Genomic DNA, 24,502 nt, shown 5'->3' on the forward strand with positions numbered 1-24,502 from the left:
ATTTGCATTGGACCATTTAGTTGGTCTACATGACTATATTCTAGGCCCATTTTGGATTTCTTGCTATTCCAAAGACCCAAACATGTCATGATCTCTAAATTTGTTTTTTGTTTTTTTTGGTTTTTCACCTAGTGTCCGAATTCCATATTGGAGCTTCGATTAAATCCGGATCGCACACTGCAGGGTCCATTCGGGGGTGGCTCCCCCAACATGATTTTCTCCATACCCAGGGCTCGAACCCGATACCTCTGGTTAAGGGTGAAACACTCCCACCAGTGCATCACAACCCGGTGATCTCTAAATTTGTTGTTACAACTAAAATTGGGTAAGATTGTGTTAGGTGTTTGTTATGTTTTTCCAAGGCACCATCCCTTGGAAAGGTTACCTTTTTGGTTGGTGGGTGCTCCTATCAATTAAAGTTGATAGCGAAAAAAGTGAGTCCCACATTGATGGTGTGGATGGAGATTCGGGTCGTTTGGTCATAATTTCAAATCATGACATGAAATTATTGATTAGATTTCATAAACAGGAAAAATCTCATAATTTGCTACTATTGAATTTTTTTTTATTTCTAAAATCTTATCAAATTAGTAAAATCATAACTCATAAATAATGTATCAAAATATCTTAAGATACCGTATTGATAAATCATATATTTTATGTTCCTTTTATAAGTAAATATTTGTGATTACATTTATTATAATAAAAATTTTAATTATACATGATTCTACAAAGATCTGTCGGTCCAATAAATTAACAATAGTAATAACTAGCTATTTTTTTAGTCTAGCTCATATCATTCCGACAATCTCTTCATATTAAACATGATATTTGTTTACAAATTTAAAATTATAAGTATTTTTGGCAAAATCTAAACTTATAGGTCATGTTTTAAATATTAAGAAAATTAAAATCACAAACGTAGATTGAACTCCTGCCCTTTAATAGGATTTGAGATTTAAAATCATAAGTTTCAAATTGAGTTGGAATTTTGTCCAAAAGTCATAAATAAACTTTGATTTCGAATTATGAAAAGAAGACACATATATATCATTCTAACATATTAAAATATTATAAATAATTATATCAAAAAGTCATGGGATCGATAGAATCCTCTTTCAGCAAAAAATTATATTACAAAGTCTCAAATAAATATTCTATTTTTATGTACGTAACAAAACAGATTTAATGATGAAAAAATAATTTCAAATTGCTATCAATACAAAAATAAATCACTACAACTCGATATTTTTACGCATATGAATAAATATATTATTAATTCAAATATATTAATCCATCAATTATGTCATTCCAAGTTCAACAAAATCCAAATATAAATATTAAAGAAATGAGTGAAAACTAGAGACTTTTTAATTAATTAATTCTATGTGGTGGTTGAATGATTGAAAAGAAATCAAAATCTTACAACTAGAAAAGTCAAAAGTGCCAATAAATAAATGCATTTTTCAGAATTTAGCGTCAAATCTGTAAATGAAATTCAATTGGAGGGCAACTGAAAAAAATTCCAATTATTTTTAAGCAATGTATTTTTTTCCCTACCAAAAAAGAAAAACACAAAATTTGAATTTCCCAGCATTTTTAACATTTTATATTTATATACATGAAAAGTCGTAAATCCCACAATTATTATTATTATTATCGATTTTGTAACTTCTTACCAATATTACTTAACTACTTTATATTTTTACTAGAGACTGATGAATTTGTATAGTATTAAATTATTTTTTCTATTGATATTGTAAGTGATTATAGAAGATCATTTCCTCGTTTAATACGTAACTTAGGTACGTGTAACTGTCATTATGACTTTGTCAAATTTTTTTGGTACTTGCGCATAGTGGAAGACAACCAATTGAGTTGTGGGTCCCATATGATGGGATGTTTTAACTAATCAACAACAATTTGTCATATTTTCCTCTGTTTCATTTTATATGATATTATTTTATTTAAATGAAATGTATTTTAAATTATATCTTTACCTAATCAACAACAATTCGTTGTCTTTTCATCTGTTCCATTTTATATGATATTATTTTATTTAAAATTAATATATTTTTAATTATATCTTTTTAATCATTAAATAGATAAGCTTTACTTTTTAAAGAGTTTAGGGAAAACGATTAAAATAATATCTATAGCATGATGGAATTTGTAATTAAGCGAGGTGTCAAATTTATATTTTTATTTGTAATTAATCTAGGTGTCAAATTTTATTTTTTTTAAATGAGTCTAATCGTAACTTGGAAAACTCACATGTCGAAAATCGACTAAAACATACTATTAATCGATCCACAACACTAAAAAATTACATAAAACCTATCTTAGGGCAAAAAGAATATCAGTTTCTAATCAATTCTATGGATAATCAATAAATTAACAATGTTATAGTGAGGAAAGGGTAAAATGGGATATAAGATTCTTACCCTAAGCTAAAGCCTCCCAAATTCGAGTTCCCAAACTTCAAAATTTGTGAATAGAACTTAAAGTTCGAAATTAAGGATTCAACTTTCTACCCATGTTTCTTGCTCTTTGCGATCACAAGACCTAAGTCAAACCTAATCTTTCGCGAACGCAAAGTACTTAAATAACCCTACCCCAACCTCGACTGAAACCCCTTCTCCGTGAGTGCGACCTAGGCCAGTGGCGGATCGAGGTTTTTAAAGTTGTGGGTGCTCTCTTAGCTTAATAGTGGAGGAGAAAATTTTCACATGGTGAGATTCGCTCAGGTTCTGCAACACTAAAACAATCATAAGCACTCACCATGAACCATTAGACCAATCAATCCACTTGTTTACTAGGTGCTCTATGTTAGTTTTATACCAATGCTTCTTGATTTCTTCATAGATATATATAGTCCGATACAAGATTAATGAGTGTTCGAGCACCCGACAGACTCTATGTGGGTTTGCCCCTGACCTAGACCACCGCAATCAATATGCATTTCTTAATGGAATCTTTGCAATTGTCGACTTTTCTATATTCTCTTAATAAACTCTCATGATTCATTAGAAAATCCTATAAACATATACTAAATATGCAAGTTGCAACATGACTAAAAATCATGTTACAGACCCGTTTGATTTATCAAATCACCGATCCAATACTGTCTTGACCAAATATCGACCGAACTCAATTCTAAGATCCTTAAACTCCACAATTTTAACCAACGATCCAAGTCACTTTCAAATCTAATGTAACTTCCGTAATTCCATTCCGAGCTTGTTTACTTAGAATATTGACTTTGGTCAAACTTTACAAATGTCAAACTTCCAAAATTATAAAACTTCTTTGTAACTCATCCTATCACCTCAAGAATCGTGTCACCTATCTCCACAAATCACAAATGACATATGGAAGCTACGGAAAGAATAAAAACAAGGTAAATTTAGTGAGAACATAAAAAATAGTAAGGATCATTACAAAATAACAATTCAAATTCAAATCAACTTGATCTCACATCATGTCCAAACAAGCCTTGTATTTACTATTTTCTTCTGACACGAATAACTTATACGATAATTCAAAATATGTGATTTTAAAAATGAGATAAAATGTGAATAAACTTAGATAGAGCTATCACAAACAAATTTAAATAGAGCTAGTAACTAATAATTAGACAGTCCAACATCTAAGGATATAAACTCTTATAAAACCCCATTGAAAACTAATGGAAGTACTCAATTTATTTAATAAAATGACTTCATTGAAAACTAATGAAAGTGAGAATTTAAAACTTTTGATTTCATTTTTATCTCATGGAAAAAAACCTTTTGATTTTAAAATTTTGAGATCATGTTATGCATTCGAGGGTATGATATAATAATTAATGAAGTGGAATGAAAATTACAAGATCTAGAAATCAAACTTCAGCAAAGATAGTATTTTATACATGATTTTTTTTATATTTATCTTAACTTAGCGTTACTTCATACATGATACTATACTAATTAATAGAATATGACAATCACGTGAATTCAAAGTATTTTCACCCTTCTTTTTGTCGAAAAAAATAATATCATTTATTGATTTGATGTAAACACGAAAGATACGTGTGACTTACATATTTCTTTTGACTAACAAATTCCTTGGCATATTTCAAAAGTATCTAATAATATATATAAATAAAACGTTTTATACATTTATTGATTTGATGTAAACACAAAAGATGCGTGTAACTTCCGTATTTCTTTTGACTGAAAAATTACTTGGCATATTTCAAAAGTATCTAATAATATGAAAATAAAACGTTTTATACATTTATTGATTTGACTAGATCATTTAAGGCCCGTGATATGGGCCCAATATAATGAAAGGCCTGTTTTCGGGCTCGATATTACAATATTATATATATTTATAATAAAAATTTAATTAGTTTTCAAAAAGAAAATTATTATGACATTTTCAAATAAACATGATAAGAAATAATAACATGCTCCACTGATTATTTTAACATCATGTTAAACATATATATTTGAATTAAATAATTAATTTAATGATATTCTTTTTCTATTTTATTTGAAAATTATTCAAGAGAATAGATTAAAATTATGAGTCTCAATATATTAACAATTTTCATGAACTATATGAAGCAATAAAGTCTATTGATCCATCTATAGATTAATTTTGAATACACTTAAAATTTGTTTTATAGGTGTTTAACAAACAAAAATAATGACCTACATAATGAAAATTAGAATGAATCATATCATTCTTTACAAAGTGATAAAAGGATGAAAAAAGTTATGATTTTATATCTTGTCTTTATATTCATTAAAATTAGGAGAACAATCTAATATAGTAAAGAATTTTTAAAAAATAATAATTTATATACCTAATGAATGAATGTTTTACCTCAAATAATGAGAATTTAAAAATATTAACAAAAGTTAATATAATATATATTGCAGTAATTTAACATGAGGTTGTTAAAATAATAATTTATGTAACTTGCTTAAAATGATTTTAACTGATGATAAAATAATAGTAATAAATAAATATATGTTTCTCAATAAATTATATAATGACATATATGTTACTTGAAGTTTTGGGATTATACATAAAAAGAGAAATCAAGTAAATTAGATACTTCAAAAATTATCTTTACTAGCCAAAAAGAAAAGCAACACCATGAAATTGAAAAGTCTAAAGAGAACCAAAGGAAAGGACATAACATGCTTCGAAATTATTGGAATTTTTTCCATGAAGAGCTTGCTCACTGGTTGCATTTCTTATGAATTAGGCCTTTTGAGAATCGCAATTGTGATTGATATTGGATTTAACATGTTAACCGGTTCATTATCATGTTCATTTTAGTGTTTTAAAATTGTGGATCAGTTGAATTTAATTTGTTATATGGACAAGTCCAGAAGTGATGTGTTCACTGAGAAATAGCGAATTTTACTTTTGTCTTATAATTGTTTTACAAAAGTAGGGCCATTATGTAGAGAATTGATAAAAAATGAAGTTCTTAATGTTGAAAAAAATTGCATTATTGGTCTTCCTAATAAGAGATCTATACCGAAGTGTGTAATATTTAGGATGCAAATTAAAAATAAAGGGCGAGAAATTTATTGGTATGATACATGAGAGGGGAGAGAATTGAGGAGTGAATGAGTTAATGTCTATTTATTTGTGTGATAGTTAGTTCTAGAAAAATCTTATAATTTATAGTTTCTAGAATAATCATGTAACTTATTGAGGAAATTTAGCCACTTGAAAAAATATTTTGACAAATTTTAAAAATATAATTTATGGAATTTTAAAATGAATTATATATGAAATGACTATATTATTCTTGATCGTCCTCAACTTCATATTTCTATATAATAGAAATAGAAAAATACCAAATTTTGGCCGGGCAACTTTAAATTTAAATCAAACTTACATTAGTTCACTATTCAGATTAATATGTTTGAAATCGAATAAAAGTAAAAAATAATTATACAATTTAATGAAGAACTACTCTTTTATAATCTAGTAAACATTTTTAGTTTACTTTAAATGCAAATATACCATCCTATTCATTTTATTTGTAAAGTTACTTTTTAACATCTTTTAATATATATATTTTTTTAAATATTGAAACTAATTTTATTTATTCTTTAATTTCAATTTAATATATATTATTAATTTATCACACTTATTTATTTTAGGTATATTAATTAGAGCCAAAATAAAAGTGAAAACAATTAATTATATTTTTAAATAATAAATTTTTATATTAAAGTAGGCATTTTTAGTAAGTATAATGAATAGAAAAAATATTAATAATTAAATTAAAGTAATAGTAAAATAGAGTAACGAATAGATATCACAATAACTCAAAAAAAGAAGAAGGTGAAGTAATAACAAAATGAGTTAATAGTAATAACAATAACTAAAGATGTTTCTAAAACTATTTAGTTTTCTTGTTATCATTCTTGGTAGATTTTTGTTTGCATGAAGTTACATTTTTACCTTTGATCATCGTTCACTTCATATATACAAAGATGTTTCTAGAATTATTTATTTTTCTTGTTATCTCTTAATAGATTTTTGTTAGAATGAAATTACATTTTTATTCCTGGTCATCTTAAATGCAAATATATCATCCTATTCATTTTTATTTGTAAAGTTACTTTTCAACATCTTTTTCTTTAATTTCAATTTAGTATACATTATTAATTTTATCACACTTATTTATTTTCAAGTATATTAATTAGAGCCAAAATAAAGGTGAAAATAATTAACTCATATTAATATTTTATATTAAAAGTAGGCATTTTTGATAAGCATAATGAATAGAAAAAATATTAAAAATTAAATTAAATTAATAGTAAAATAGAGTAATGAATAGATATCACAATAACTTACAAAAGAAAAGAAAGTGAAGTAATAACAAAATAAGTTAGTGGTAATAACAATAACTAAAGATGTTTCTAGAACTATTTAATATTCTTGTTATCATTCTTGGTAGATTTTTGTTAGCGTGAAATTACATTTTTACCCTTAATCATTATTCACTTTATATATAGAAAGATGTTTCTAGAATTATTTACTATCTTTCTTAATAGATTTTTGTTAGAATGAAATTACATTTTTACCCTTTCTCGTCCTACCACTTCACTCTTCTATATAATAGATATAGATGTAAACACAAAAGATACGTGTAACTTACATGTTTCTTTTGACCGACAAATTCTTTGGCACATTTCAAAAGTATCTAATAATATATAAATAAAACATTTTATATATTTATTGATTTGATATAAACACAAAAGATACATGTATCTTACGTATTTCTTTTGACTGACAAATTTCTTGGGATATGTGCATTGTGGAGGACAATATGTTGAGGTAGTAGGTCCCATGTAATGGTACCTTCTACCTAAACAACAAAATAGATCATTGAAACTTTTTCTAGACAATTCTATTTGTTTCATTTTATATGATATCTATATTATTTAAGTTATTGATAATATTATTTTTCTTATAGTTATTCAATTTCTTTTCACCATAACAATTTTTGTTTTATAAGTAATATTTTGTGCAACTTTTGTCCAAAAGCTATGACTAAGGAAATACTTTACATATATGTATATTATTTACATCAAATAACTTAAATTTTATAATTATTAAATGGCGAATTAAAATGAAAATATATAATAAGTAATAAATATATATAAATGAAATGTTTCATATATTTATTGATTTGATATTAATTTCGAGAAAAGTAAGTATAACTCTTACTTTTATGACTTTGACAAATGCATTGGGATGTGTGCATTGTGGGTCCCATATAATGGTATCTCTTACCTAATCAACCATCATGGGGCATAGGATTCCTTTTTGTGTTCATCCGTTTCATTTTATATGATATTAATATTAATTTATAAATAAAAAAATAATAGACAAAAATACGGAGATAATAAGCTATTTTTAAAGTTAAAATATGTAAATGACTTTTTTGAATAACTTAAGATGCAACTTATATATCTTTTATTATTTTTCATATTTATTTTTAAAAGAATAATTTATTTGAAATCATTAAAAGTTATTATTTATAATATATTATGTAATTTTTAAATATACAAAATATTTCAAGAGAGAATAATAAGATATTGATCATTCATGCTAAAAATTTTATCTCAACTATTCTTTGATGAGATTCAAATTACATTTTCAATTTTGTAGTTTCATACTCTGAGTTTTACAGAATTAATATCTATTATATAGAAAATGAGAAAAAGTTAAAAAATAAAATTTCAATCATGATTATTTGTACAGACAATATAATAATATTTGAAATATAACAAGCACCATATGAATGACACATATTTCTATGTGTGGAACCTACAAATAAGTATGTGTCAAATGTGAATGAGATATCACTCTTCATAAAATTCTAAAAAAATAATATTTAAAATTAAAAATAGAACTTTTCTTTTAAGAAAGAGATCACAAATTTCATATTCAAAGGTCAAATATATGGTTATTAAAAGAAAAAAAAGGTCCCACTTAACTTTCTAATTTTATTTAAAAAATTAGAAACAAATGAGAGAGAAGGGGGACATGTGGGCCTTTGGGTTGTTCTAGAACAATGCGGCAGATACTAACTTAATATTTAAAGTTAGTAAGTTCACAATAAATTAAATTTATTAAATATTTTTATTTAAATAAATAGTCTGCATATGTATAAGTGATTCAAGTCGAAAATATTGTCATTAAAAAAGTTCAAAGAAAAAGTAGAAACTAATGAGAGAGAAAATATAAGGTAGATAATGAGTTTTAAATAAATGAAATTTATTATATCTTTATATTATTAAATTTTATTTGTATGAATGTATATAATTCAAGTAAAAAATAATAAATTCAGTTAAACCTATTAAATTCAAGTCCGCAAAGGAAGGCGAAAGAAGAAAAAAGAGAGTCAAAACCTTATTTTTCATTTATTAGACCTTTAACAACTAGTACTAAAAATTTGCAAATTTCCCATGAATTTTTCAATGAAACATCGTTGATAATTTTACATTTTCAATAATAATAATTTGTCAGAGACATTTTTCAATGAATATATTTCTCATATTTGTTAAACAAATGAAGAAAGTATTACTTAACATTTCTATAGGAATATTTATTTTCATTTATAAAACTACATTAAATATATTATTAGGAATTAAACTAAATTGACTCCAAAGAAACCATTTCATGTAATTCAATCAATTATATAGTCCTTTATGTACATTTTGAAGTGATCCTGATTTATTTTGGAGTTACTTGTAATGTACTTATTTGTAAAATTAAGCAAAGACATTATATGATTATTTTTAAAATTCCACATATGGTTTGTTTAAAGTTTTTTTCCATCCTATATTAATTGAATATTCAGAAATCATAAATAAGAAAATAATTTTATTAATTCACCTCTTAATTTTTCAAGAAGAATTAATTGCAATGGTAATATATGAAAATTTTAATTAATGCCTTCCTGATTTATTAAAGTGGACAATTAATACGAAATATATATATATGATGGAAAAACTCTCTATTTAAACCACAAAATGAAGATTTGTGATTCTGACAAAGTACAAATATTAAATGCAATCCAAAGTACATCAAGATCTACTAAAGAATAATCCTTATATTCTTATTATATATTATTATAAAAAAAAACAATACAAGTGGTGAAAAGTAGAAATCTTTCATGTACTTCCACACACTTTACTTCCATTACATAAGCATTAAATTTAAAAATCCTAAATCCATTTTGAGAGCTTAAACATTTACTATCATTTTCCATTAAGCTTTGTATATCATAGCTTAGTCAAACTATGCAAATGACTATTATTATTACTTTCCTTGTTTTAATGTGATGCATTTTGACCGAACATAAAATTTAATGAACTATTTAAAAAAAAAATTGTACTTTAAATAAACTATAAATATTCATATAATTATAAATTATCTTATTAAAATAAATATATAAATTAAAATTCAGTTATTAGGAATATAAAAAATACTATCACTATTTAATTTTTCGTGAGGCAAATTAAAAGGAAAGTGTATCATATAAATTAATATTGAGGGAATACTAATTTTTAATGTTTATAATATTACATCTGTTTCAATTTATGTGGTTTGATTCAATGTATGAAAATCAAATTAATTAATGTCCAATATGAATTCAGACATAAAATCTCTCAAATAAAATTTACATATTTAGAGACTATACAAAAATAAAAAATCTAAATTATTTATTAATTCAAAATATTTTATAAATTATATATGTATGGAGTATTATTTAGCACAAATATCAAAAGATTGTTTCACCAACATTTCCCTATCACCTACCCAACAAAAAATAATAAAATAGTTGAGGACATTTTTGTCCACAAATATATATTTATTTATTCATTTATGACTTTATTGACAATAACAATAATAATAACATATTATAATGGTCTCGAGAAGGTAAAATGTACCAATTTTAGCCTTATTATTTATGAAAGAATCTCCGATTTTAATAATAATAATAATAATAACATATTTAGTATAATTTCATAAATAAAATTTTAAAAAATATGAAATATATAACCTTACGTATCTCGTGACATAATGGAAATAGAGAAGTTGTTTCCGATATGCTCTAGACTTTTATGACCAAAAAGAATTAAAATTCATTATCACAATTCTTCTTCTTCTTCTCCACCTCTTCACTCTCAGTCCCCTTCTTTTTTTTCTTGCATTTCTATGAACAAAACTTGTGTTCACCATTTCTGCAAAACCTCAAGCTTTGTTCTTTGTTTCATTTCCTAAAAACCCAAAACCCCATTTTTGATCTGTGAAATTCTTGTTGTTCAGTTATAGAGGAAAAAATGGGATCTCTTGTCCCATTTCAAGACCTTAATCTTCAACCTGAATCCACTAATTTCACATCTTCTACAACCCCAAATCCAAGAATTATCCCAAAGATTGAACCAAAACTTGAACCCCTTGATGATTATACACAAGCTGATCTTCAAACCCCAGCTTTTTTTTCCAACCCTAGTCCCAATTTCAACTCAAGTTCTGGTTCAGCTTTTACCAGGAACCCACAATTAACTACTCCTGAGGCTGATTCACAATCACCAAGCTCAATTATACCAGAGATTCCACCTGGGTGCGATGGAAACAATGTTTATGTTTATTCGGAATATAATCGAATTTCTGAGATGTTTAAAGAGGCTTTTACTAAGAAAATGCAGCGGTATGGAGATGTTGAGGTGGTTGGAAACCAGAATCAGGATTCTGCTGATGAGGTTATGGAAGACCCTGATGCTCGAGCTATTGTTCCGGTGAGTAATAATGATACACAGGTTGCAGAAGTGGTGGTTGCTAGAAGGAAATATCAACAGAGATCAGCGGAATTGGTTAGAGTGACAGATCTTAAGGTTGAAGATCAGCTTTATTTTCGAGATGCTGTTAGGAAAACCCGAATGCTGTATGATTCCTTGCGAATTCTTGCGATGGTGGAAGATGATGGAAGCCAGCATTTGGGTCCATATAGAAAGCCAAGAGGTGATTTGAAGGCTTGTCAAATATTGAGAGAACATGGGTTGTGGATGAATCGTGATAAGCGGATTGTTGGGGCGATTCCTGGAGTGCTTATCGGGGATGTGTTCTTCTTTAGGATGGAGCTTTTGGTTGTTGGATTACATGGGCAGGCTCAAGCTGGGATTGATTATGTACCTGCAAGTCAGAGTTCGAACCGGGAGCCAATTGCTACGAGTGTGATTGTTTCAGGTGGCTATGAGGATGATCAAGATGGAGGAGATGTGATTATATATACAGGTCATGGTGGACAGGACAAGCACTCGAGGCAATGCGTGCATCAGAAGCTGGAATGTGGGAATTTGGCATTGGAGAGAAGTATGCACTATGGAATTGAGGTAAGGGTAATTCGTGGCTTTAAATATGAAGGAAGCGGAAGTGCAAGTGGTAAGGTCTATGTGTATGATGGATTATATAGAATTGTTGAATGCTGGTTTGATGTTGGGAAGTCTGGATTTGGAGTGTATAAATACAAGCTTGTTAGGATAGAGAATCAGGAAGAGATGGGAAGTGCTATTCTTCGTTTTGCACAGAATCTTAGGATCAGACCTTTGGTGGCAAGGCCTACTGGTTATGTTACTCTTGATATATCAAGGAAAAAAGAAAATGTGCCAGTGTTTCTTTTCAACGATATTGATGATAATCACGACCCGGCTTATTTTGAATATCTAGTAAAACCTATTTATCCTCCACATGTCTCTCTGAATGTGCACAGTGGTAATGGCTGCGAGTGCATTGATGGGTGTGCTGATAATTGTTTTTGTGCTATGAGAAATGGTGGCCAATTTGCCTATGATTATAATGGGATATTGTTGAGAGGCAAACCGTTAGTATTCGAATGTGGACCACATTGTCGATGTCCTCCAACTTGTCGGAATAGAGTGACTCAGAAAGGTTTGAGGAACAGATTTGAGGTGTTTCGGTCTAGAGAGACTGGTTGGGGAGTTAGGTCACTGGACTTGATCCAAGCTGGGTCCTTTATCTGTGAATATACTGGGGTTGTACTCACACGAGGGCAAGCCCAAATTTTTACAATGAATGGTGACAGTTTAGTCTATCCAAGTCGTTTTCCTGATAGATGGGCAGAATGGGGAGATTTGTCGCAAATATATCCTAACTATGAGCGCCCAGCATACCCCTCCATTCCTCCTCTGGATTTTGCTATGGATGTGTCTAGAATGAGGAATGTAGCATGTTATATTAGTCACAGTTCAAGCCCCAATGCTTTGGTGCAGCCTGTGCTTTATGATCACAACCATGTAGCATTCCCCCACATGATGCTCTTTGCAATGGAGAATATTCCCCCTCTAAAGGAGATCAGTATTGATTATGGGGTAGCAGATGAATGGACAGGAAAGCTTGCCATCTGTGATTGACTAACTTATAGTAGTTGATTCAATTTTGAAAATGATGCGGCACAGCTGTTTCTCGTACATCATTTGCTGAGGTAATTTAAACATTCAAGACAATAATTCCTGTTGAACTCAAAATTGTAACGACTTTCAGTAACATGTTTTCTTGAGGGATGACTGCTAATTACCAGTCTAGTGGTATTAGTCGTTTTCTTACTCTAGCTACCTATTACTTTTATTCTGAATCTCTTCGTAGACTATTTGAGACCGATTTCATTAAAAGTTGTGCCAGTCTTAAATTTATCTAGCTCTGGAGGCTTCTGGACTTGCTATTCTCCTTCTATTGTGAATTTTAACTAGCTGATTGGAACTCCAATTGCTTTGTTGAGTTTTTATCAATATGCTATATGCAGTTTGAATGCGTCTTAACTGATTTATTGAATGAATTTGAACTTTTTTTCATGCTGGTCTGCATACATGGTATCCTCCCAGACCCCACTTGTGGGACTACACTGGGTATGTTGTTGTTTCATACTAATTGATAAGAATTTCCCTTTTCCCTCTTTGCTTGTCTTTTTAATGGCTTATAGCATGATTTTGTTTCTAATTAGTTGTGCTCTTGCCTTGATAGATCCCGTCCTCTTTAGATTTCATATCTAAAGAACTTTTTGCACAACTGCTGAGTAGTACTCCCTTGTCCCATAATAGTTGTACAACTTTTTTTGGCACCCAAAGCTGTGGCCGCTCAATAAAGCGGGTAAAAACTGTAGGAGAGCGAGGACAAAAACTTAAGAAGATTTTTCCCATCCACCTTAGTCTTGGTGGACAGAGCTACCCAACACCTGTGTGCTGTGTTGGTATCCGGTGAAATAGTTGAAGTTTGCATGTTGACATGGACACCGCCACCGCCACCGCCACCGCCACCGCCACCGCCACACACTACTTTAACTAGCTATTCTACATGGAAAAGGGCAAATGACAGAAATGGAATTGAGTGGGAGTTAGGAGTTTTCTTTTAGGAAGGGTACTTTGGTGATTACCAAAAATGTGGGGATGAAGTAGTAAAAATCTTGTCTAATCTAGAAGTGCTTATAAGTTGAAAAGTGCTAGTGCTTATACAATAAGTCAATCCAACTTATAAGTTTTACCAAACACCCTAGAGTATGATAAATTATTTCGAGTTGTAAAAGAGGGTTAAAAGTGAGGTTTTGATAATAATTAGTTGAGAAGATGTCGAGATGCTTGACGTAATTTTTAATTTATACAAATATCAACCTCGTTCAAGGGGAGGTTTATTTTGGAAATGAACCTTAATGTGAAGTAGGTTAGATATGAACACAGTGGAGGCAGCTATACTAATGGAAATGTCTTTTCGTTTTTAGGAAAAAAGAATGTCTAGTATTCTGAAACAAAGGTAGTAATGTAATTAAGTTAAATACTAACAGGATCAACTGGAGGAAAGAATACTCTCCCTAATGCCATATTTTTTTAGTTTCTTGGTGTCCAACCGTCAATTGCGACATGAGCTATGCTGTTGAGGTTTTGCATGCTGTGATTGCTAATTTTCTCATTTAAAGAAATGCTCAAAGGGTGTCCGTTTTAACTTGAAGTACCTTGAACAGATTAGACAAGTTACATGGTGGGTTGTAGTGGCTTAATTACAGGGACTCTGCTTCCTTAAGTGGTCAATGGTGCGCACAAGAAGAGAGGTTGGGGGAAAAGAACTTGTCTTGAGACTTATCAATCTTTGTGAAAAAAACAGTATTGTAGGTTTCACCTTTACAAACTAGGTCAAGTTTAAAAGGTAAATTTATTCCTTACCGTTAGAGGAGAATGGATATGGCAATGGTGGGGAGCCAGAACGGATACTTTCCCCTGCTAACCCCCAACTTTGCCCCACACACTATATGCTCACTCTCTTTCTTCTCATTAATTTTAGTCCCTTTTTCATCATTTTCAATTGTTTATTGTATTTTCCAAATTTGATTTTAATGTCATGTACCAAATAACTGTGTTTTCTCTTTAGATGTTAAGTTTAACATTTGAAGGAAGAATCATCAATCTAAGTTGCGCGGACTCTTCACTTTCGATGCCGCACCCGTGTCGGATTCTCCAAAAATACACTACTTTTGGCAAATTCGACACGCACCCCTTGACATTTATGTAGAGTCCGAGCAACATAGACATCAATATATAAATTATTATATATGAACAAAAGAATAGAAGACATTTAGAGGATATTGTTGGATACCTTGCCCATAAATAAATGGGATGCCAGAAGTAAACCTTCGAAATTTGAAAAGTTTCAGGTGGTGGGCGCACCATTACATGACCTCTTTGCTTCCAATTTGGAGATAATAATTTGCTCTTCCACTCTGTTGGGTCACATCTAAGAGTTTGACCAAGCCTTTTCCTATCCCACTCTTCTCTCTTTCTATCCAAAGAGGTGGATATATAATTTAGGTTCCCTCTTTGGTTAGAACAAAGATGGAATATGATGCGTTGCTTGATGATTAATGAGCATGCACATGTATATGATTTCACCATTTTTTATGTTTTATTCCATATGATCCTATTCTTTGTTTGTTCCATTTCAAAAAAGATTTTACTCAAAAAGTAGACCAAACCTTCAGGCTTCAAGTTATATTTCCTTAGTAGCAACTAGAGGTGTCAAATGGGCTGGTTGGGTTGAAACTAGAGATATTAAAATGGGTTGAAATAGAAATTGGGTTGGGTTCTGATCCGTCCAATTTTGCTTTGGGCTCAAATGAGCTTAAAAATGGGTTGGGTCTTGACTCGCTCGATTTGACCTGCTTAATCTCTAATAATTTTAATATATTGTTATTTAAGTTTTATAACCACAATTTGAATTTCAACTCAAGAAAATTTAAAAAAGAAGTTATAAATGGATAGATAAATCCTAAAAGATATAAAATAGATAGGTCAATATAGGAACATACATTACATCAATGCAAATAAAGTCTTAAAACGGGTTGAAATTGGAGATTAAATTGGGTTCAACTGTGGGTTAAGGCTTGAATGAGTTGAGATTGAACCCAACTCAAATTATCTTAAGCCCAACCCTTAAAATTCTAGGCGGGTTACCTATTGTTGGGCTCATTTTTGACACCCCTAGTAGCACCCCAATGTTGTGGCCTAGTGGTTGTTGTAGTGGGAGAAGAACCATGAGTTCTTAGCTTAGTTGCGTGGACTCTTCACTTTGATGCCGCATCCGTGTTGGACTTTCCAAAAATGCACTACTTTTGGCAAATCCGACACGCACCCGTTGAAATTTTTGAAGAGTCCGAGCAACATAGGTTCTTAGGTTCAATCCTAGTGGAGGCAAAAATCACTAGGTGACTTCTCCCATCTGCCTAAACCTTGGTAGACAGAGTTATCCGCCATTTATGCCGGTGGAGGTACCCCCCCAAACCATCATCATAAAAAAAGGGTTATATTTATTTCTTGAAGTTTGCATGTCTACCAAATCTGTAATTTTCTGCAGCAGAAACATACTAGATAACATTAATTAATTTTGGGTTCTTTGGACTTGTTGAGTCTAAGCTATTTTACGAAATAAAATGTGACCAATAACCAACTAAGAAAACCGCTTGTTACAAATAAAATCTTCTTGTTCAAAAGAGATAATGTTACTAATCTGACCGACACTGAACTTGGTATGATGAAATAGTTGAATGATTGAAAAACTAGATTATTCAGGAAATACATATTGAATGCTGATATTATGCATTGAATTTCTAAATCTTCACTTTTGTACTTCATCTAGTACCTTTTTGGTAGTGATGTTAATAAAATTACCATTACCTTATTAATTTTTTTTTATTGACTTGTTCAACCTGACATCATTAATGAGTCACTAGTTCAACTGCCCCTCGAAAGATAAGTGTTAAGAAGTCCCACATCGGTAGAGGAATGGGAAATTGGTCTTCTTATATGGACTTGGATGAACCTCCCTCTTGAGCTTGCTTTTGAGGTTGAGTTAGGCCCAAGTACTATATCTTAACATGGTATTAGGGCTAGACCCATCCCAATTTGTTGTTCACTGATGTTGGACCCCCATTTATAAGTGTTCACGCTCCAGTTGAGGTTTGTGCCTGCAAGGGAGTGTTAAGAAGTCCCACATCGGTAGAAGGATGGAAAATTGGTCTCCTTATATGTACTTGAACAAACCTCTCCTTATGGGCTAACTTTTGAGGTTGAGTTAGGCCCAAGTACCATATATTAACAATAAGGTCGATAAGTACCATGCAATTGACACCCATTCTATATTTGGAAACTTTTATATTGACACCCATTCTATATTTAGGGCCTGCTTGGATTGGCTTAAAAGTTGGTCAAACCTACGTCGAAGTCTTTTTTAGCTTTTGAAAGTGTTTGGCAAGGGTAAAAATAACTTAAAATAAGTTAAAAATGACTTAAAAATAAGTTAAAAACCAAAATTAGGAGTCACCCTACTTTTTATTTTTTGACTTAAAAGTCATTTATGTTTGACTTTTTTATTTTATTTTTTGACTTAAAAACAACTTTTTTTTAAGCCAATCCAAACAGACTCTTAGAAACTTTTATCATGATTTTCTAATTTTTTTTGCTAAGACATGCTCTTATAAGAATTGACATTACATGTTGATGAGTAGTAAGTTAATCTTCCATTAGTTGAAAATTTTAAATTTAGGAAGCTCATGTAAGTGATAAATTATAGATATATTATAATGTCTGCAGGAATTGGATATATTTGTTTATATGTTAGTAAATAGTAATACTACTCCCGGAGCTTTTGCTCTGTGGTAAGAGCACAAAACGTGATGTGTGGATTAGGAGCATGTCAAGAGTTCGAACGCTGCTGCAGTCAAAAGCCTGATATTCAAGTGGAGAAGAGTAGAGGGAAATACCCGTTATCCACTGAGAGTCTCGTAAGCAAGCTGGTCCTTTGGAATCTCTTGGTTGTCAAAAAGAAGTGATAGCTACTTCTGTCAAACGTAGAGTATGCTTCTTGTCATAGTAAAACACAGAAGTATTCCCTTTTCTTTCTTGCTTCTTTCATCTCTTAATTGACCTTGAATTGTCGTGTTTTCTGATAAATTGAACTTGCTTGCTGCTAATTTTTGTCTTTTACTTTTTCGACTCCCCTGAAGAAGTCTGCTTCTTCCTTTTGTTGGGTGAATTTCTACGAAGTCTCCAGGTGGTTCATATTTTTAAACTGAAATTATTTTTGTGCATTTGACAAAAGCAACTTTATGATATTCGGTATGTGTACTAAATGTGCTTCCATGACCTACTAGTGTTGTTTAGATTGTATTAGCTGACTGTCAGGTAAGGTAAGAAATTGAATTTCCCTACCTTTCATTTGGTGCTGTTGAACTAAAGTATGGAGAAAGTCACCTTTGTTGCTCTTAGCAATGTGTTCGATATTAGCCAGAGATCACACTCCTTTCCTCTTTTTCAAAAATAATCACTTGTCCTTGAATTCTGCTTCGACATCACCTGGTAGTCAGATGGAGATCATGGTTTTGGTTTTTGGTCAGTACTAGTTATAGCATACCCTTGCAAAGTTTTTCTGGTCATACACCCTTCCAGTTCTACTTCAAGGATTTCATCCACAGCCATTTGTTGTTTGCATAATTGAAATTCATAATATATTGTTCAACCTCTGCCACGATTACTGGTTCCGGAAATCATTGTTTGTACTGCTGATACTTTGTTTTGTCAGGAAGCAACCTACTAGGGGAATGGTTTTGATTATGAAGATATCAGCTTATAGTTGCCGCTCAAAGCAGCTTACTGCCTAACCTTCTGCTGTTTCTAACTACTTTTTTTTTATCTCATGCAGATGAAGGGCGAGTGTTACCCTCTTGACATTCCCGTTATCTTGGTGACAGTCCAGACCGCATCACTAGATTCCTAAAACAAGTTGCTCTGATAGCTGTTGCTGCACCAGCTTGTAGATCCTATGTTGTAGATAGCATGGTGTTCAATGACTAGCTAGAAGAGTGAAGAAAGTGATATTGCTGCTTCTCACTATATATCCGCGCTTTGGTAGGAACCTTTTTAACCTATGTATGCTAACCTACCACTGATGTTCTTGATTGTAAGAGCTTTCGTAGGTTGTAGTAATAGCTTGTATATATGAAGATCAAACTTGCTTATTCTGTACAGAAGATTGTATTGATATCGTGTTACCAGATAGCTGTAGTTAAGTTAAAATGCTTTTGCCAGATAAAGAGGGAAGCACCTAGTATGTGGTCCAAGTTAGGGATGCTGGGAATTTTGAAAGGATCAAAGAGGCACAGCAAATATGTTACTACCAGATTTTCCCTCTGGATATGGCAATGCAAATTTTATTCAAATTATTGAATTCTTTCTTATGCTTAAGCCTATTTTTCTCTCTCTTTGTGCTGTTTACCCTATTGAAATACAGCAAATAAACTCATTTTGCTTGATTTAGCCAAGTTATTTCAGAAACTTGAGCTGTGATGCTAAGTGTCAAATTTTATACTTGAACAGGAAAAACTCTGTTATTTGGTTGTATATTTGCTATTATCACAATTTTCAGAAGTTCTCATTTTATTTTCAAAGTTAGTGCTTAGTCAAACGTCATCACATAAATCGGGCATTAGCTAACTTTTGAGTTAATTTGTGCAACTATATTTGGTAATGTGGCACTGTTGATTGGATAGTGACAAGGAAGCCAACTGGACAATGATGCTGCCTTGACAGTTACATCAATGCTGATGTTTCAACTTACTGAACAAATATAAATATCTGAGATGTGAAAGATCATCAATTGACATAGATGGCTAACTTGAGAATTAGCTATGGAATGTTGGTTTCATGAATAATTAGGTAGAGACTAATGAATTACAACCCTGATTTGCCAAGTTTTTTTAAAGCTAAAATTACTTCTCATTTCAAAATATGTTTAAATTTGATGTGTTTGGTCAAAAAAGAATACTATGTGTTACTGAGCAGCACATAAGCAATTAATCGTCTGTTGTGCAAAAACTACAATTTTTTTGCTTCAAACTTGTATTCTGTTGGTAAATGCAAAGATATAACAAGAACTGAGAGAGCAATTGCTAATACATTTGACTTTTGACATATAGAAACTTAACATGTTATATGTCATAAAATTGTCCAAGTGCTGCAGAATTTGGATACATGATAATAGACATATTTGTTAATAGCATACACATATACAACGGATATTACAAGTCGTATCGATCAAATGGCCCCATTTTTGAACCCCCCTCAAAGATTTAGGACTGTCAGATGGTGGTTCCATTCTTTTCAAGTTCGCGTTGCCTGGCTCTATCCATCTTTCGCTTACGCCATTCCTCCACAACTGTACAAAAGTTTATTATTGAAGGGAATGAGTTTAACGAACAATCGTACAAAATCATGCTTTAACTATGCATTGCATTTGACCCAAGAAAAAAGAAAGGAACTCTCTGAAGCAAAGAAAAGAGTACTAGAAGTCATTACCAGAATAGAGGCACAACACTTTTCAGCCATGGAGCTCGACACATACAATTAAAGGAGCAGTATCTCACAGGTAAAGTCCATTATGATAGCAGAAAACACTGGCAAGAAGCAGATGAATAAATCTATACTACAGATGCATGGCTAGCTCAGAATTCTATTTGCCATTCAAAAAGATGAGAACTTTTTATGTCCATTTTATGTAGGCCATGCTTGTTTCTCAGAACTATTGGTTCTCATTAGCACGTTGGATGACTCATGCATGAAAGGAGAATATACAAGGTAGGAGAAACCCCGGCAAAACAATCTTGAGGTTGTAGTATATGCTCCAAAAGAACATGTAAGAGATACACACAACAGTCCTCATGGATTTCCCTGATCTAAGATGCTTATTGTGTGACTAGTTGATACCCATTAGTTCTGAATCTTTATGAAAATTAACAGGAGTTAACACCAGCGATAGAATGCAGTTCTAGCACTTCAGACGTTTTGCACTCGATTGCAGTGCATTATCTTTTATCCAGGTTTAACACTGCTACATCAATGCTGCATCTCAGACTATGCAAGTACTAATGAACAGGGTAACCAAGCATAGTTTTCTGATTTCTGTACATACAATTCATGCTGCATGATAAGAAGGATGACATATACTTTTTACACCTAAGAGAAGGAAAGGGAAACTACAGCAGGGCAAGAGATGTCTTACTGTCTGAAATTTAAACAAAGGAGGATAAATGTAAATGGACTGATGCTGTGATGCAACTGACAGTGGTTTACTGGGAACAGTGTTTTCTGTTGAAGATCATACATGATTTGTATTGATTTGATTTGATAGCTGTGATTTACCTAGATTAAGAGATGTAAATTTGCCAAAAACATCTAAATTACCGAAGCAATAATCAACGTACACTACTTAGTATAAATGCCCAAACAAACTTGAGGGAATAATCAAACTTAACACTTCTCTCAATCTTTCTTTTGTTATTCTTCCTAGTGTCATTTTTAGGATACTGGATAAGACAAACTACTAATTCCTATATCACAATTCAGTCCTCCTCTTCGAGCCTACTTGCATCGCTCTCATACTCGTACTAAAACCGATGATAAATTCTTCTATATTCTCTGGGTATGATCTACTTCTGGACACTATCTTAGATCTTATAGAAGTAGAATATCAAACTTTGGTCCTACAATACGTGCCATCATCTGATTAAAATTACTTCTCCAAGAGGTAACGTGCATTGAGTTAAGACAAATAAAGTTGATGTATTCCTACTGACACTTAAGTTGTCCTTCATATAGTCTCAATTCATTGACTGAATTCAGAAGGAAGCAAATGAACTGTTAATTAAAGGAAATCAGATGACTGATATATTGATAATAGTGCTTTTTAGAAGATATACAATTGACTGAAGCTTGCTATGCCATTTAATTGAGCAAAAAGTTTCTTTTACTGCTTCCAAGAGCTGCAGAAGACATTGTTGACAGACTCACCATGAGGCTAAGCATTCTAGAGGTCTTTTTGTGTCTAAAGATAAGATAAAGAGTGTCCAGAGGTTTGTTAATTATTACCTTTAACGCTGCCTGAATCAGAATAAGACCGATAATTGTTCAGTCTAGATATGAGGTCTACTGCAGCAGTCTGCTTTGCATCCTTCTGTTGGAGAGGATCTGGTTCGACATGACCTTCTTTCTGAATTTCCTTCACCTATCACGACAGAAGATATTATATTCTCCAAAAGTCACTAAAATAGAAAACAAAACACTACTAATACTATTGATACACAGCATCCTAATTATTCAGCTACTGAACAAGGAAAAAGGAGGTACACACTCTTTTAATTAGCTCCACAGGCAACATAGCACGGCGAATCTCTTCTGCTTCCGTTATATACCTTTCAACTGCAGTTGAAACGGCAAGAACTCATATAAGCCATTCTCTTACCAGCATTGGATTAGGTGATCTTGCAACAGTTTTTGACAAAAAACAAATATCCTAGAACTGGCTATATACACCTCCACCTTTTATTTTGGTACATGGCATCGATGGGAAAGTCCTCCACTTTTTTATGGCTTTTGCCATCAAGCCGCCCCACCTGGGAGCAACTGAATGTCTTACCCCATGCCCATTGCTAGCTCTAGCACACAAGTACACCATTATATCATGCTCATTCATAAGGTATAATACGCCCTACTATTCATCTTGCAGGCAACAACTACTAACTGACTTAAAAGTGGATATCTTTTGTTTCCGTCGAATCACAAGCTGGTGCAAGGACAAAACTAATGCAACTTTAGGATCTCTTCCAAAAGGTTTTGCAGAAACTCAAAAAGGGTCACATGGCAACTTACAAGAAACCTTATTTTGTGCTATTTAAGCAAGAAATCTCACTAAATAGTTTACATTAGAGGAAATACAAAAGAAAGACTTTTAACTTCCTAATCTCATTTACTCTCAATTCTGCTTTACCCCTTTCTGAACTTCCAAGTTCCAAACTCAACTGGATATACAAATTGGTTCCACAGTGAAAATTTAGATCACCAAATGCAACAATTCCAGATCAAAGTAATCATTTTTACATTTCTTAATCAAACAGCAAAAACCTCTATCCTATATGCACTTTCTCAAAATTTATGTTTTCTATTGCTACCCTAAAGCAAAAACCCAGAAAAAAAATCAAACAGAAAGAAACACAATTTACAGATTAAAAACCCCAAGAACCTAAAAATGAAGCAAATTTAAAGGAAAAACAAAAACAAGAAGAGATGGGAACCTGAAGATGGTGTGGTGGAAGATGAAGAAGAAGAGAAGAAGCTGTGAAGTATAAAAAGGGCAGCAATTATATTGAAGAAAGTGACAATAATGGTAGCATTCTTGAACGACCACCTTAATCTCCACCGATGTTGTACATGTACCACCTCCATTTTCAATCCTCAGCAAAAAAAAAAGGAAGGTTCTTGATTTAGCAATTGTGTTTTCTGAATGGAAGTTTCTATAAATCGGAAATTACTTAGCTCCATTTTCCACTTTTAATTATCATAATTTCGTTTTGAAAAAAATGACAAATATATCCGAACTATGTAAATGTATACAAATATCCTCGGTCATATTTTTGGGACATTGATGACACGTCCGTCCAAAAACTAGAGCATATATGCCCTTCACTCTAACGGAAGACTAAATAGGAACATGTGGTGTAATCTTATCCGTCGATTCGATATTTAATAAATGTCGAATCGGTGGATAAGATACACGTGTATGTCCATTAGTATAAATGACATATATGCTCTAGTTTTTGGACGGTAGGGGCACCAATGTCTTGACGGAGAATATTTGCATACCATTTACGATAGTTTAGGGGTATATTTATCCTATTTCCCTTTCATTTTTAAGAGTCAAACTATAATAACTTTAACTTACATTAACAATGTATTTTTTATTTTTTGTATAACTTTTGAGTGTCTAAATTTTTTATTTAAATTATTGAATTAACGTAATTTTTTTTAATTAAATTGACTTTCGAATTATTGCAACACCCAAACAACCCTTCAGTCAATTATTTTTAGGAGATCGGTGGCCGTGGCACAGAGCTTAGCGGAGAAGAGAGAAGAAATTAGGGTTCAGCATGGCGTCACGAGGGATTCTGTCGAGGGCAAGTAGAATGAAGACGAGGCTACAATCAGCACTTGAAGCTAACTTAATTGAAGTCGAAGACGTTTCTTACCAGCATGCCGGTCATGCCGCCGTCAGGGAAACCGGAACAAACGAGACACATTTCAATCTCAAAATTGTGTCCAACAAATTTGATGGACAGAATCTTGTTAAACGTCACCGTATGGTGTATGATCTCTTGACTGATGAATTCCAATCTGGTTTACATGCTCTATCTATAGTCGCTAAGACACCCAAAGAAGATGGCATGTAATTGTTCAATTTGAGTAGATTTTATTGAGCTGAATAACTTTTGTATGGAGTAAATTTTGGTTATTATGTCGAAACTCAAATTGAGATAAGCTATGAAGTGTTGTGGTGATTATGATTAATTGTTGTTGCTACTTATTCT

General features: G+C 31.6%; 3 protein-coding genes across 3 annotated transcripts; 2 read left to right on the top strand and 1 right to left on the bottom strand.

Moving 5' to 3' along the window:
• The first annotated feature begins 10,694 nt into the window (after positions 1-10,694).
• LOC102578708 (histone-lysine N-methyltransferase family member SUVH9-like) lies at positions 10,695-19,348 on the top strand. The gene is made up of 2 exons (XM_006340815.2): positions 10,695-13,036; positions 18,790-19,348. Exon 1 carries the CDS (start codon positions 10,875-10,877, stop codon positions 12,963-12,965), a length of 2,091 nt encoding a protein of 696 aa, XP_006340877.1. The 5' UTR covers positions 10,695-10,874; the 3' UTR covers positions 12,966-13,036; positions 18,790-19,348.
• Positions 19,349-20,021: 673 nt separating this feature from the next.
• Positions 20,022-23,436, bottom strand: LOC102579043 (uncharacterized). Its single transcript, XM_006340816.2, has 4 exons — positions 23,213-23,436; positions 22,273-22,340; positions 22,011-22,146; positions 20,022-20,301 (listed from the first exon to the last, which is right to left on the bottom strand). The coding sequence occupies exons 1-4, from the start codon at positions 23,361-23,363 to the stop codon at positions 20,225-20,227; spliced, it is 432 nt and encodes a 143-aa protein (XP_006340878.1). The 5' UTR covers positions 23,364-23,436; the 3' UTR covers positions 20,022-20,224.
• Positions 23,437-23,958: 522 nt separating this feature from the next.
• LOC102579368 (protein BOLA1, chloroplastic) lies at positions 23,959-24,482 on the top strand. The gene has a single exon (XM_006340817.2). It carries the CDS (start codon positions 24,065-24,067, stop codon positions 24,362-24,364), a length of 300 nt encoding a protein of 99 aa, XP_006340879.1. The 5' UTR covers positions 23,959-24,064; the 3' UTR covers positions 24,365-24,482.
• The last annotated feature ends 20 nt before the right edge of the window (positions 24,483-24,502 follow it).

The sequence above is a fragment of the Solanum tuberosum genome, unplaced genomic scaffold (genome assembly GCF_000226075.1).
Source record: "Solanum tuberosum cultivar DM 1-3 516 R44 unplaced genomic scaffold, SolTub_3.0 scf00020, whole genome shotgun sequence".
NCBI lineage: Eukaryota > Viridiplantae > Streptophyta > Magnoliopsida > Solanales > Solanaceae > Solanum > Solanum tuberosum.